Source organism: Lycorma delicatula, chromosome 1 (genome assembly GCF_047948215.1).
Source record: "Lycorma delicatula isolate Av1 chromosome 1, ASM4794821v1, whole genome shotgun sequence".
NCBI lineage: Eukaryota > Metazoa > Arthropoda > Insecta > Hemiptera > Fulgoridae > Lycorma > Lycorma delicatula.
Window position 1 is genome coordinate 307,790,603 of NC_134455.1, and position 17,080 is coordinate 307,807,682.

Sequence of the window (17,080 nt, forward strand, 5' to 3'; positions counted from 1 at the left end):
TGCCGACCATAAAAAACCGATCACTGAATGTTGCTCTTCTTTGGTGCAAACAGAAAGCGGAGCAGCCATGGTTAACGGCAGGGCAGCGATAATGCAACTAACCTACCAGCATCAAACCTGCACAGACATAACAACAATTAAGCCACGCATGCGTCATCTACGCAACACGACAGACTAACAACATAAACAAAAATATAACTAAATTGCGGATAATAATTGACTTACCCTCGTATATATATTTTGTTTTTAGTTTTGTGTGCGTGTGCGTGTTTGTGCATGCGTGCGTATATATATATATATATATATATATATATATATATATATATATATATATATAGTGTGTGTGTGTGTGTGTGTGTGTGTGTGTGTGTGTGTGTGTGTGTGTGTGTGTGTGTGTGTGTGTGTGTGTGTGTGTGTGTGTGCGTGTGTGTGTGTGTGTGTGTGTGTGTGTGTGTGTGTGTGTGTGTGTAAGTGCGTGTGCGCGCATGAATTTGTGAGAAAAGTCTACTGATTCACTCATAAAGAATCTACAATTTCCTAAGTAACTAGAAAGCAATGGTGGTGGTTAAATAAAAATAAATAAAGATTTTTTTTACATCTAAGGACTTTTTTCCCTCCCCGGACCGGATCCCAGAACGAAGCACAACACAGTCCGGGGGTGCCCATTTACTCTAATTAGCCTTTCCATCTACCGACAGGACAGGTCGGCTCGCCGGTCGGATCTTATGTTATCGCCTGCCTCTAACTCCAGGGATAGGGTTACCAGGCACGACTATGCCCTGTTCCCCCACCACAGGAGTCGGGACTCGGTCTTTATGCCTTCTTGCCTCTATCAGAAACACTCAAAAGAGCATCCCCGCCGGAACTACTGTCTTTTCCATTCCCCCTACAAGAGGACAAGTGAGTCTCCGTGCCTCATCACTGCCATCCATCTGTGCAAGCACAAATGAATAGCAGCTCAGCAGAGAGCTGTTCCTCACCCCCTCGTAGCACCTCTATTCTTCAGCCGAAGGATCCGACAAGCAAGAAATTGGAAAACCCATTACCGGGCTGTACAACCCTCCAGCACGTGGCCCTCCGAACCACAGACTCTACACCTCCGCGAAGTAGGACATTGGGCCTGCTAGTAGGACATTGGGCCTGCTTATGACTCTCCTGACCACAGTTGAAGCACAGTTTGATGCGGTCAGGACCCGCGCATCCAAACATCATATGCTCCAGGCCCCAACACCTGAAGCATCGGTCTTCAGGGTCACGCATTCGGACCCGATAATGCACCCAGCCTACCTTCAGCCGCCGGTCAATCAACTGCTTGGCCACTCCATACGTCGTAATGACAATAGCGTTCTGCGTGCTACCAAATGCCGGACGGAGTAAAGACACGCGAAAATCGGCATCAGGTCCAACCACTCGCCTCACAGCCTTCACCACCACAACTTCAGTCACCGTGTCCTCAAGGTCGTGAATATGGACCACAGCTCGCTGGCCCTCCTTCAACTGCAAGTCCACCCGCAATCCCGCCATACTACCACTAATGGCCGTCTTCAGTGCCGCAGCCCTGTCGGCACCCCGCACTCGTATGCGCAGTTCGTCCCAACTGTTCCGCTACAAAGACAGAATATCACCCATTTCCTGATCCTCCATGGACTGTTTTACCTGCTTTACGAGGTCAGCGTACGATCGATCGGCAGACCAAACAACAACCGTACCATGTTCCTTCTCGGCCGGCGTAGAACGCCGGGGCGGGGAGGAACCACAACTCGCACTCCAGCGGGAGCTTGATTTCCCACCACCTTGACGCCAGATCCTTCCCGGCTAAACAAGTACAAGACCATCCGTTCGAGGCACTTCACAGGCCGACCAGGCGGAAGAAAGATGATCGACTCAACCGACTCACATTCAATGCTCTTTAACGCACCCAAGATCGTCGGAATAGTCAGTTTCTCCCCAGCTGCAGCATCATAGAAAACTGTGAAACGCTGCAGAGATAACGCAACCTCCCCTCGGTCAAGAAACCGAGAACAGTCCTCCTTGATGTCCCTCACCGACGCTATAGGGCACATCCCGTGATCCTCATCAGACATGGTCACGAAGAGACCCACAAACTGGCCAGTAACCATGGCGGCTAGCGACCTCTTTGCCAGCCAGGTCCGAGACATTACGCTATGCGACCACCGCCTCAATCAACTCCGAGTCAGGCAGGGACTGACACAACACGTCTTCCAAGTCGTGGTCCCTCGAGGGGTGGGGGGATCTGAACCACGGCCTAAGTCTCTAGTGAAGCAGGATCCTCCCACTGCAGATGTGTCCAACAGGGACGTCCAAACCACACCAGATAGGCTTCTCTCCACCACCTGCAACATCCGGTCCACGACGCCTTTGATTTCCCGCTTGGTATTTGGGCATTGTTGCACAACGCCGTATAGCCACTCGACCGGCTCAAAGATCTTCCATAAAGCCGACATAGCCGTAGAACCTGCCAGGACCTGGAACCGTTCCTCACACAAGGGCTGATGAACCATACCGTCCGTCCCGGCCAACGAGACACTTGATCCCCTGTCTGCCCCGACAGTAGCACAACCTTCCACCCGAAGCTTCCTTTTCGAACGGGATAACGGGGAGGACCCGTTATCCCGTTCGAACGCGACAATTTGGCAATGATATACTGGTGAGATAGAAATCTAACAAATGAAAAACGCTCCTGACTGAATCAATTATCACTGATTCTTTCATTTTCCTAATAGCTATAAGTGTGAATATTTAGCCCAGATTTTCCTAAAAGGGTTTGCAGAACATGTAAGCTAAATTTGTCTTTATTAAAAATCACTGATGAGTTTAGAAGGTTATAAAAATTAAAAAAAAAAATCAGTATTTGTTTGTGCTGAGAACGCCTACCCCATTTACTTTAATGTTTAAGATATATTAACGTAGTTCTAAGTGTGTGATTTCATGTAAAAATATTAAACAAAATAAGATATTTTGGCTGATATAAATTCTTTGTATCTGTAATAAAAAGCCTTATTAAAAAAAAAACTTTGAATCTTGTTACAATCTCGTGAATGTATTTATGTTCGTTAAGGAAAATAAACGAGGAATACGGGTCCTTTCAAATTATAATCAATTATGTTTATAAATTTAGTAAAAGATTAAAATTATGTGAAATTAAATATCTACCTAAAGTAAATAATAAATATCTAGCTAAGCTAGAGTATTAAATGAAGCTACTGAGATTTTTGAAAATTTCTTTCAGTAGTTTACAAAGTAAAATAATTGAGCAATATTAATTGAAATTATCTTAAATTTTGTTGCAAATTCGTTAAGAAAATTTATCCATTTCAGAAAAAATAGAGTTAAACGATTTCAAATGATTGATACAACGCTCTAATACACAGCATTTGATAATTCATCACAAATGACAGGCTATACTTTCCCCTAACACGTTTTTCCAATTATTGATTCTAAGATGGCGCAAGGTTATCTAGATCAGTGAATTCGTAGAAACGCTTTTATAAAACTTAAATTTAATACACGAAGAAACATGGGATACACAATATACACAGGTAACTAATTTTAATTAAATTACGTAACAAAATTAAACGAGATAAAAGACTACCGCTTTTTTAATCACGTCATTTCATTATTTATGAGAAAATAAAACTTAGTACAACTTCCTTTTATCACTGAGCCGAATATGCTGATGAACGTCAGCAGGCTATTCATTTTTAGCGTTACTAGTAAAACCTCATTTTGTTTACCCCAGAAAACATCATTACTATTCGGGAAATGAGTGCTATCTCTCAATAGTACTATTTGTGGAGTAAGAATAATTATATCTTAGATGCTTTACTTGGATCACAGAAGGAAAAAAATATTTTACATTACTCTAACTGAGAAGCAGATGGCAATATACTAACACCTATCATATGAATATAATATTTATCGTTTTAATTTTCTCTCATATTGAATTTTTCTATAAAAATAAAAACAAATCGAATATTTTAAATGAGAAAAATAAATAAACTTATTTAACAGTGTTATTATTATTTAAAACTGAACAATTTTAAAGAAACGTTTTCAACGTTAGATTTGACTATTTTATTAATAAAAATTCTAATTAGTAATTAAAAAATGAATCAAACATTTTTGTTAAAATTAAATTTTTGTGCGATTTCTGATCAGCATTATGAGAATAATTAAAAATATACTTTTTAGAATATCAAGTAATACTTATTTTTAAATACAATTTAGTACTATGAGAAACAAACAGAATAAAAATGTTACGACATCCCGCTATTAAGAGAAGAAAATTAAATTAACATGTTTTAAGGCAAATATTACATTTTAATAAATGTATTTTTTTTATCTCATCAGTTAGGTGATTAACGACTACATTAGAATTGATTAGTTATTAGCATTTCTATTACTTTCCTGCTACTGAACCTGGGATTTTCGGTGTAGCAGATAAGCACTTTATCACCTACGCTAATGAAATGGTCAATTAAATAATTTTGTCGATAGAGATAAGTTTTATTTTTATTAACATGTTAACTAATTATTTAAATAATATTTGATTCAACCCACCGGATTGGTTTAGTGGTAAACTCGTCATCGTAAATCAGCCGATTTCATAGTCGAAGTTCTCAGGTTCAAATCCTAATAAAGGTTACTTTTATTCGAATTTGAAAACTAGATCGTGGATACCAGTGTTCTTTGTGGTTGGGTCTCAATTAACCACACGTCTCAGGAGTAGTCGACCTGAGTTTTTTCAAAACTACAAATTTATCGGTACAGTTACATAAACACTGATAAGTCGCTAATGATTTTAATTGTTGATTCGGCTATAAAAAAAATGAATTACTATAAATTATCAAAAATATTTACTTCTTTTTTTGAAATTTTTTCCTATAGAAAATAATGCAAGAGATAAATATTAAAAATTGAAAAGCACGACTGCCAAAAAAAAAACATTGCTGTTTTATATAGAACAATTAAAGAGCGTGCGGGTGACAATTTTGTATATAGTATCTGTGTATAATGTAGTTATTTTTTTTTAATTTATTTAAACATATTTATATGGTCTATGACAATTCCGATAATTACATTTTATGTAATTGTCGGTCGAAATTTTATGTAAACATAAGTTCGGAAACGCTTCGTTAGCGAGTGTCGCCTGGTGAAATATTTCGCTCTGATTTCTGCGCCTCGATAAATTTAACCCAGATTGTAATTCTTGGGACCAAAATTAAGGTGTAAGTTTTGTGGTTTTGTATGAAATCTGATCTGAATAATTGAGAAATTGAAAAAAATAGTACCAGGATTGTATTTTTAGTACTTTTTTTTTCCTAAAGTCTAGGTAAAAAACAAAAGATCGGGGACAAAAAAACATTCTTTTATTTTTTTGGCGTAAAAAAGTTTGTTAAATTGGTAATAAAAATAAACTATTTAAACAAAACTTGAGTAAAATGGTATGAATAAAGACGCATAAATTAAATAACAACGTAATAATTTTGAAGTTTATGAAAATGAAAACATATTAAAATGTGGCAAATTTTAACTACGAATTAAACGAAACAAAATGTCCAGTATTACAAAATGTAAGAATTATATTTTGGTGCGGTATTATAGGTAACGAAATGTTATATTACTATAGGTAATTAAATAACTAGTAGTAACGGTATTATGGGACCATTTATTTTCTATGAGAGTATTTCAGACGCTTCTTACTTAAATATTTTGTAGAATAATTGCCAGATCTATTGGAAGTTGTTCTTTTGATAACAATAAGGCAAATAATTTTCCAGCACGATAAGGCAACTCCACACTTTTCTTTAGCAGTTAGACAACACTTAAATGTGTCTTATTTTAACAGTGAACTGGACCTATCAACTGGCCTGCAAGGTCACGTAACTTTGACAACCCTCTGGGCTACTATCTGTGGAGCTAATTGTAATTATTAGTAACTGAACAGGGTGAGAATTCTTAGTGCAGTACAACTAATTCAAAAAATCCTGTTGAAATACTGAAAGCCCCTAAAAAATTGTTCATCGGGCACAGTCTTATGTGACAGAGGAACCTTTTCTGTAGTTTACTTAATTGTTTTTAAGTTGTTTTTTGTTGTTTGTGTTTGTATCTGTTATTTTTCTAAAATATTTAATTGTTTTGTTTTATAATATTGCAAAATCTAATTCGATTAATAACTAGTTAAATCTGCCGCATTTTGACATGTTTTGTTTTTAAGAAGTTGTTTTCGAAGTTCTTACTTCGTATATAGCTTCCGTGTTTATTTATAACATTTTACTCAGAATCAAATTCCCTAAAGTTTTGTTTAAAATGTTTATATGTTTACTACCCATTTAACAAATTTATTTTACGCCAAAAATAAAACTGTGTATTTTTTGGTCCCAGTCGTTTGTGTTTTTCGTCCCCAGTCTTTTTGTGTTTTACCCCATATTTCTCAAAAGTTACTGAAAATACAGTTCTGGGACCTATTTATTTCAGTTTTATAGGTCATTTTTCATATAAAACTACTAAAGCTACACCTTAATTTGAGCCCGACGAATTACAGTCTGGTTTGAGATCAGGGGGAAATCTTTCGCTAGCCGACACTCGCTTACGTACTTACGAAGCATTTCTGAACCTTTCTTTTTTCTTAAATAGGTGGAAGAACCCCATTTACGGGCGCCTGGGCAGTGTCGGTCTCGCTAACATTTTCCGCAAGATTTTATTAAATAAATATGTGTTCCTGCGCACTACCGATTAAACCTCCATCCCTGTCTACCCACCCTTCCTGGTACAGCTGGTGTGCATTATTTCAGGAAGGGGGAATACACCCTCACACACATTCAGACACCACAGTCAACAGACACGGACCTCACATCCACAAGATATCAAACATCAGATTCAGATTAAATCTCACCACACACACCACGAAATCCAATCATCACTCACAAAACATACCCGCGCCTGTCCAGCTCCACACCCTCCGAGACCCCTTCTTCTACCGATGCAAGACTCTCTCAGACGTACAGTTCCTTCATGATCAAGCATCTCTGAACTTAATTTTATACAAAATTTCTTCTTAATTTTTACCACAAAATCATGTCCTGAACATTTACTACATTCTTCGTGAATCACTGTGTATATACATATATATTTATTATTATTATTACTACTAACTTCCTGAAGATGAGGTTCGGAAACAGTAAAAACATCAATTTTTAAGAGAGAAACTTTTTTATCCTAAATTTACATAATTTTAAACTATAATATCTGACACAAACGAATTATATTTATTTTATCACTTTTTCTGGCAGTCTATTGAAGAAAATGCTGTGGCAGTAGTTTAGATGTTTCAGTATCTTAATTACATCTGGATATTAAAGCTGTTTTGTGATGTTGCGAACTTTTGAACATTTTTTTTAGCTAGATTGTATTTTCGGAATAACGTAGTACTTGATACTGGATTTAATTTACAGGATTATCTCAGTATTAGTCGTAACTGGAAAATTGCAAGATCCGCCAAACTCAAACAGTAAAAACATATTTTTTGCTTATTAACTTCTTGTGATAGTTTAATTTAGTAATATTTATAAATAAATTTACTTTTGTTTTCTTAACAGATTCTTTCATTTTGCAGCAATTTAAAGATAAAATTTCAAATAAAGTTTTCTGAAATAACCATATCTCTACGGTTATATATACTTTAATATCGGATTTAGATAACTAATTTGTTACTTAAAACTTTATACGTTGCAAAATGTCCACTATTTTTAGAATTTAAAAATGATAAACTACTAGTTGTATCAAATATACGCATACTTTATTAATGATTATTTAAATATTTTAAGATACTATTTGAAACATTTAACGCTGGCTATCATCAACCAGAAGACAATCTAGTGCTGTACACTGAAATATAACATATTTACATACATGTATCTTTTTATTTATTAACAATAATTGTTAGATGGAAACTCATCAAACTGATAAAAATTGTGATAATAATTGATACCAATTTTTTTCATGATTGCAAACAATAAAAAATTCTTTCAAATTATAGAACCCCACAACATCCAAAATTAGCAGTAATTAAATACAGCATTAAAAATTGGTAATGCATAGCATTACAAATTTAATAATGCTCAATCTATGAACAAGTAAGTTAAAACTTTGATATCTGTTTAAGGTAGGTGAATCAGACAAAAGTAGTTCCTGAACTAATAAGATACGATACCATTATTATAGTCATATCAAAATTAGATTATAACTGGATGATGAGTAATAGCGTAACCGATAGCTAAAAACTAATAAAAACCCTTACATCTAAAATATTGTCTATGATATTAGTAAGGCACACTGTTTCTAAGATGATTTTGCTATTATCTGAAAAAATAAGTATAGGATGTGCGCCATAGTAGTAATTAATGGCAAATTCTATAATAAGTACTTCATTTAAAACTGTGTTTTTGGTTTCAATTGTGATTACCCATGAGATTTTCTGTCGTTTATTTAGTTTTAGTTATAAAAGTAGCTTATTAAGTTTTAGTTTTAACTTTCAAATGAAAGTTAAAGATCTCTTAAAAGAATTTAATTAATATAAAATAAGTAGGTTACCGTAATTATTTATCAGGTTTTTAAATTAAAATGATGTATTTTTGAAATGCATGTGCTGTGTAAAAATTTTTCCCGTTTTGTCAGAAATATTATAATTTTATAAAACTGTAGCATTATGCATTATAATACAAAAATATAACTTAATAACTAAAAAAAAAATAAAAATCAACCTACAGAATAATAATACTGATATAACAAACACTACAGATTTGAAGGTGAAACTGGAAGCTAAATACTAATCACTAAGACGTGAATGCTGTTTTACGTGGCGTCTGTGGGTCGCTACATAAATAATATTAGAAGGTCCTCCAAAAAAAGTCGCTTACCGTCCTAGCTCCCTCTGAAAATAAACTTATTTGCAATCTGGACTGCTCATAATCATGACCTTTTCTGTTAAGGACGATGTGTAGGATCTATATCTAAAGTAAAAACAAGTCTGGAAGTCAACAAATAATTTTTTTTATATGAACTAAACCGAGCTTTACGAACAAAACGTTCTACATAGGCCAAACGGGACGGAGTTCAAAACAGATATTCAACGAGTATATAATGGCATTTTACATAATGTAATCAGCATTTTTTTCATTTACCTTTATGAAGGAAAGAAATTTTGTGTATTGGTTAGATGAATGTAATTCATCCAAACTTTACGCTTATATGAATAAATTTCTGGGCAAAAATAAATTGAATTAGTTATCAAATGTGCCCTGCAACATAACTTTACAAACATTTATTTTAAACTGACTAAAATAATAACGTAGCATAAATAAATAAAATAATTTAAAGACGAAATACGTAGAAAAATAATTTAAATTAAAAGCTTAATGCAGAACAGAAAGGAAACGAGAAGCACTTCGAACCTGTCGAACGACTTAAGAACCAGAAAAATTAGTTTTTTTAATGCCACTTGCAGAGGTTGAGAAGCACTTCCTCCACCGTTCTGATAATGACTGAAATAATCTTTATTCTAATGATTATTTGAATAAAAAACATTAAAAAATGTTTAAAAAAATAATACATTTCCAATTCATTAAAATTCTGACTTTTAGAAGCGAGTGTAAAATTAAAATAAAACAGTTATTATAACTTACCAACTATTAATTTTTTGTTAAGTTTAAGTCGAAATTTATGGCAGAATTGAAAATGTAGCGTGCTGTTTTTTTTTTTTTTTTAGATTTTAGTGGAGTTATTTTTTTTTGTACAGTTGTAGTACGTGTATCTCCATGACAGTCATCAGTTAGCCATCAGTGAGTTCTTGTCCATAAAAAGATTTCTTTCAATGTTTATAACGGATTAAAATTATTTTCTACACGGGGTTAAACAATAAAAAGTTGAAGAGTAAATAAAAAATCTAAATCATGTATATGAACTGAATTAAGAATCTTCTTCTTTTATCGAGACGATTAAAAATGAAATACAAATTACATGTTTATTATCTTACTAAACTGTATTGCTGAATTATTTAATTAAAGCCGATAAATGAGTAAGTATTTATTTACTTTCTTTAGAACTGTTACTAACTTAAAATAAATTGTTGGTTAATCTCCAACAAGAAATAAGATTTGTACATTAACTTCAAACCAGCCGGTTGAAGCACAAAATTTAATGAACTGTAAACTGTGAGTCTATCACTGTGAGCTGGGTTTGAACTGAATGATGCGAATCAGTCGAATGAATAATATTAAAAAAATAATAAATTTAAAAAAATATTTTTTTAACAATAATGGGCTTGCTGCGGGGACTGCGTGTGAGGCTAGAGTGAAGTATGCGAGCACCTCGTGGGAGGCTAATCCGGTCATCACCATCAACTGGTAACAAACGGCGTGTCCCTGGGACGTTGTTTTGGGACGTGCGATGAGGCGTTTTTATAATATGTTTGCAAACAGTCGTCCGATTTTCAAAATTTAAATATATATTTGTTAGCAGGTTGAAGACTAACTTTTTCATGCATCAGATACTCTTTCGATTTATCGGATCATGGTTATTCGGAAATGTTATCTAGAAATGAAAAATTATTTATTAAAATGTGTAAGTAATAAATAATCCGTTACAGTGATGCACTTTTCATTCGGGCAAAATGGATTTTTGAATATTTTTTTTGAAACCCTGCTCTTTTTTTAATTTCTTAATAACAAATAAAGAAGTCAATTTGATTTTTGGTGAGTGTAATCTTCATGTGAATAAACCAACTTCTGCCTTGGAAATTTTTGAAATTCGACGTTGAAGGGGAGGAAGAAATGAAAAACATATATTTGAACAATGATTACAAATTTTTCCAATCCCGACTATACTAAAAGAGATATTCAGTAGATTTAGCTTGCAAATACTCTTCAGATAAATATTTAAAAACCATTTTCGGGTTTTTTGAATTCCGATTTTTTTAAGGGGTGTGAAGGTATACGGCGCTGTGGCTCAACCAACACAACCACTGTCACCGTTACTGTATGTGTGACGGGCTGCACCTGCTTCTGGTTACTTGACTAATAAACTTAAAAAAATGATTGACCGCTACGGGAAATGCAAGTAACCATACAGCGCGGACGAAGCTGTGACTAGTATTCTTTTATAGTGAAAAATAATGATACATGAAAATAATCTAAAAAAAATGTTTAATTCAAAAATTCGATATTTTTACACTTTATTCGGCTCCTCCACCGTTAATATTGTCCCCAAAGTATTTTTTTAAGGTCACTTGTTCTACTAATATCCCTTAAAAAAAAATCTGTTAAAAAATATGCAATAAGTAAAAAGATAGTTTTTTGATTTTTGGAGAAGTGAGAAATTTGGGAAAAAATGTTTTTAAAAATGGTAAGATAAGCATGCATGCATGAACTGAGCTTAATATTAAATAGGGTTATGTTTGCAAAATTTTGAGAACATTGACCCCATCCAATATTTACTCCACTCCCTAGAGATATTGATCCCAAAATTTTACCAACACGTTACTCCCTATACCCGAACGTTTGCACAAAATTTCATCAAAATCGGTTTATCCAGTCAAACGTTATTAAGCTGCAAACACGTTAACCCACGTACATACGTACGAACATTACCCCACACTGGTTTTTGTCTTTTGGGGTCCCTGGGTCGCGAAAGGTCGAGAAATACAAAAAACACTTACCCCATTTTTTTTTACCGATTACAATTCTTTCCTTCTTGCAGCATAGTTCTATAGCTATGATGCCAGGAAAGTAAAAACTTAGACAACACATAAATATAGACATAAAAAATAACGATTTAAGATTAATTAAAAAGTTTATGTTAGTTAAATTTAGAAATAAAGTTTGTTTTTTATAGTAACTACAAAAAAAGTTATAAAAAAAAATTGCATGGATTTTTTCACGTGAGTTATTACGTTGATCTTTTTTTATAAGTCAAGGGTTTCCCCACAAAATTCCGGATCTATAAGATTTAAGAAACTTAAATCAACAACGTACATAAATCACTGCACGTGTCAAAATGACCTTTAGTTTTATCGTAGTAGTTAATTTAGCAGAAGATGACCAACAAAATTATATAATAGCAGGGGAAGGAAATTATAAAGTCTGAAGAAAATGACCGACTGTTGAAGATAAGAAAGAATATTCATGACTGCTTACCAGTGCACCTCTTCGTAACTAATCTTATTGTTTTCATCATTATAATCTGGGAAATCCTGCATGATGCGCTTTGTTTAAAAACCTATTAAAAAACCAGTTTATTCTAATTATACCAATCATGTTCTTCAATTGATCTAATCAATGTACAATAGTATTATATTACTGTATTTATTTTATTTGTGTTATCTTCATTTCTTTTTTTAATAATTTTTAGCAGTTAAAATGATTATAAAAAAATAATTTAAAAACAGTAGGTAGGAGCCAGTATTATTTATCTCACTACTATATGAAAAAAAAAAAAAATAATGTCTTTTTTGTTTCTTCCCGATAACCACGAAAACTACTGAACCAAACACTGAAATTTTAACTACATCTTTCTTATGACCTCGGAATGTTTACCACAGTTCAAATCTCACCAAATCACTAGTACATTAATCATAAATTAAAAAATAAATACAATTTAGGTGCCGATTTGTATTCTAGACAGTGGATACCGGTGTACTTTAGTGGTAGGGGTTCAATTAACCATACGTTTCATGAATGGTCGGTCTGAGTCTGAACAAAACTACATCTCACTTACATGTCGTACATGTATCATCCTTATCTTATTGGACCGTGGGAAGGCGATTGCTTATTGCTCACTAGTTGAACAGATTGTAATATACACATTATAAAAAAAAGTACCTACTACATTTATTAAATTTAATGTCTATCGATAGATATTGTCTACATCGATTATCATTATCTACATAGATCATTTTTTTAGTCATATCGACTCTTCACAAAGTTTTTATATGATTTACTAAATTTAATATCATTGTCTACAATAGTTTAATTTAATTAGTATCGTAACATACATAAAAACAAATTAGTATGATAACAGAAATAAGGGAATGACCACAATATACATATTTAACTAAGTTTTAATGGTATTGAGGAATATTGAGAATATCGACTTATTCAGAAAGTTATTATTTGTTTTCCCAAACTTAATATCACTGTATAATCTGTCATCACCCGCGAGAATTCATCCTCATGCGAGCAAAGTCATCCTCACATGTACAAATTGATACTCAACTTTCTATTTGGTATTAACATTTTCATAACATCTAGGTCGGCGAGGATCGGCCTCCCTGGCACGAGTGGTAGCGTGTCAGCCTTTCAGTCGGAGATTCCGGATTCAAATCCCAGTCAGACATGGCATTTTCTACAAAATTGCGATTTCATCTCTCATCCTATGAAGCAATAACTAACGGTGGTCCCAGAGGCTAGAAAAAAGGTCGGAGAGTGTCACAGAAATAAAAGAACAACTTCTAAAATTACTAGAATTTATGATCGTAGACGACGTGAATCTACGCCAGAGAGTTCTCAAAGACTTGAAGAGCAATAAATACACTCGGCTCAGAATCGAGTTCAATCTTCAAGAAACATGTACGACCTGAAATCAGCTTCTGATTATCATATTGAAATAGACTCTTTGAATTATAAATATATTCAAACAAGTTTAAAATAAGTTACCATTACAATTTAAAAAAAATTAGATGATGAAATTCTTGGGCTTTGCTGTGTTGGCGGGGGCAAAGTAGTTTTTAAACAACTTTAATATCCTCCTGATTTCATTAAAAATTTGATTTTGGGAACTCATCCCTTATCTAAACATTTTATTTATCTGGTAAGTTGTAAATAGCGATAACTCTGACAACCCATGCACAATTACTAAAAACCTACGAGTATTTCCAATTTTTGTAGTTCTATACACACACAGCGCAAACAAAGCCGCGACGGAATATTTGTGAAAATATACAAAAATTTATCATTTAATACTTCAAATTAGATAAAAAATTATTTTTTTTTAAAAATCTATTATTAGAAAGTTTAATTTTTATTACTTTCACTTTTCCGATATGGGAATTCATTTGCTTATATAAAGAAGGAAATTGTATTTTATCATTTTCGACCGTATGTTTTTAGAGTCAACTATGTAACTCCAAAATAACTGCACTACCTTTGTTGATAAGTTAAGATATCAACTCTGTTACAATCTGAGTGATTTTGGATACAAAATACTTGAAAGTTTTTTAAAAATATTGGTGAAATACCTATCGACATTTGGATCATGAGATTTCTCCACTAGAGATTAATATGTACATAATTTATTTCTCTTTTGCAATTTTTTTGACTTAGTTTATTAGAAAGAATGCAGGATTTCCGTAATCGGATTATTCTTTTTTATATTCTACTTAATTGTTTAACTACTTTTTAAGGTACTTTTAATTCAATACTGTATCTAAGAGAGAACACGTGATGACGGTATGACTGACGTAAGGCAACTAAATTGTACGTTTGAAAACATAAATTTATTTATCAAATAAGAGAATAAAATGTATTTTCCAATCTCCGTGGAGGAATGGTAGCGTCTCAGCCTTTTATCCGGAGGTCCCGGGTTCGAATTTCGTGCAGGCATGGTATTTTTCATACGCTATAAATTTTCATTCTCAGGTTAAAATGACCAAAGCAGTCGATGCCCGCCATCTCAAAAAAAAAATGTATTTAATATAAAGAAATAATAATATTTTCTAGTACATTAACAAAGCAATTATGTCTTCTGGTACTCCTTTGAGTCTTCTAGCCTTCCTACAAGACGATTAAAGCGCCAAGTTTCGGAATCATTACCTTAAACAACCACATAATACATAACTAGAAAAGTTTTATTAATATATCAATATATTGATCATTGTTTCGTGTGTTACATAAAATCGCGTACTATCACATAAAATAGTACGGTTAATTTTCATTTAAACTGAAAAAAAGTTGAAGTTTTTGGTAAATATTTATATTTTGATCAACAGTTATTAAATTCTTTATCGCCTTTAACACATTTTATTATTAAATATGCTAGGAGAAAACATACAGCTGAATTTTTTTAATGAAAAAAGGCTCATTTTTTTATAAATGCACAATTTTTAATTCAAGACGTACATATATATAATTCCAAAAGTTTTCTTATTTGTTCGAATCACGTATGAACCAACCGACCGATTGCTTTAAAATTTTCAAGTACGTTCGCATTATCCCAAGGAAGGATTTAAGCATAAATTGAGGCCCTAGCCCCCTTAGGGGGAAGTTTTGAACTAAAAATATTCATTAAAGAAAAATAATTTATCCTTTTCTACATTATATTTCTGTCACGATAGCAACAATAATATAATGACTAATTCTTATTTCTTTAATTAATATCAATAAAATATTTAATATTCTTAAACCGTGAGAATAATGAATGCTTTTGGAGTCCAACGGTCGGAGCCTCCTGGCTAGTAAATATATGTATATATTATATGTACCGGGTGGCTGAAAAGTAACATACCTCCCGTCTAACTTTTTTTTAAATTGAGATAACTGGATGGGGGTTGTGACATACTTCCTTGTTCCGAGGGGCTACTTCAATGAACGTAAATTCACTCTTTTTGGTTTTGATTTTTAAAAGAATTTTAAATAATATTTTCAACTTTTAATTAACGTAATGACATTTGTGGTCACCAATTTGGTTTAAACAGTCAGAATTTAATTCTTTTGATACCGTTTTGCTTGTCAGTTAAAAGACCTTTAAAACAGAATAATGCATAACCATATGTCTCATTTAAAAATTTTGAGCCGCCCCCTCTGAACGCCAACAACTCTAAATTAAGGATTATTACTAAGTTAGCCTCTCTTATCGAAGAGGATTTCCAAAGAGATAATCGGGATACCTCAAATAACAAAAAAATTAAAAAGGAGCGTACAACCGTAGTTTTAAATTATTGAGCTGCCCCCCACCCACTGCCACCAAAAATCAGAAAGAGTGAAATACATATTTATTGAAGTAACCCCTCGGTACAAGGAAGAATGCTGCTAACCCCATCCAGTTATTTCAATAAAGGTTAGAGGGGGTGTAAGTTACTTTCCAGCTACCCGGTATATATATTTTTTTATCCAGATCGGAACATATTATATACATCATGTCAGGTACAAATATTTTCTCCCACCGGATTGATCTAGTGGTGAACTCGTCATCGCAAATCAGTTGATTTCTAAATCGAGATTTGTAACGTTCAAATCCTAGTAAAGGCAGCTACTTTTATACGGAATTGAATATTAGATCGTGGATACCGGTGTTCTTTGGTGGTTGGATTGGAATTAACCACACATCTCAGGAAAGGTCGACCTGAGACTGCACAAGACTGCACTTCATTTACATTAATACATATCATCCTTTCAAGTAATACCTTATGGTGGTTCCGCAGGCTAAACAGAAAAAAAGAGGAACGGATAGATTGTCATAGATAGATTAATAAGTACTATTACAATCAGAATATTTTTTCGTAGCACAAGAATTTTTAAAAAATATTTTCAGTAAGATTTTGATAACGAATGATGTATTTAAATGTTATGCACAATATTTATTTCAGATGATCTGATAAGATATCCACGAACTGCTGGGTTCCCTACATCCGGTAGTTCAGCCAATGCTGGGTCATCTGCAAGTGCTTTTTCATCAGCAGGCACAGCTGTTTTTCCTGGACCGGGAGGTATATTATTAAATAAATTTAAATTAAAATAATTGTTTTAATTATTAGAATTACTTTTAAATTTTTTTTTTAATGACAAAATATTAATTTTTTTATAAATACGATTAGAAACACATTTATAAAATAATTAGGTTGCCCTAGGGAACAAAACAAATTCATTTTTACTTTCCCGTCTATACAGCTGCTATAGCTACATAGAAGGGAAAGTATGGCGATCGGTAAAAATTGGCACATCCGGTTTTCACCGAATCTTGACGAACTGTCCCTAAGGACCCCAGAAGACTGAAAAATGGCGGAAATTTC

General features: G+C 33.4%; 1 protein-coding gene across 3 annotated transcripts in view; it reads left to right on the plus strand.

Moving 5' to 3' along the window:
* LOC142333622 (uncharacterized) overlaps positions 1-17,080 on the plus strand; it is a 47,983-nt gene that overhangs the window by 10,908 nt on the left and 19,995 nt on the right. For 2 of the 3 annotated variants that reach the window (XM_075380979.1, XM_075380963.1), the window contains exon 2: positions 16,658-16,777. The exons of the other annotated variant lie outside the window; for it this stretch is intronic. In XM_075380979.1, coding sequence (XP_075237094.1) covers positions 16,658-16,777 — 120 coding nt within the window. The remainder of the gene's footprint in view (positions 1-16,657; positions 16,778-17,080) is intronic. 3 annotated transcript variants of the gene reach the window in all.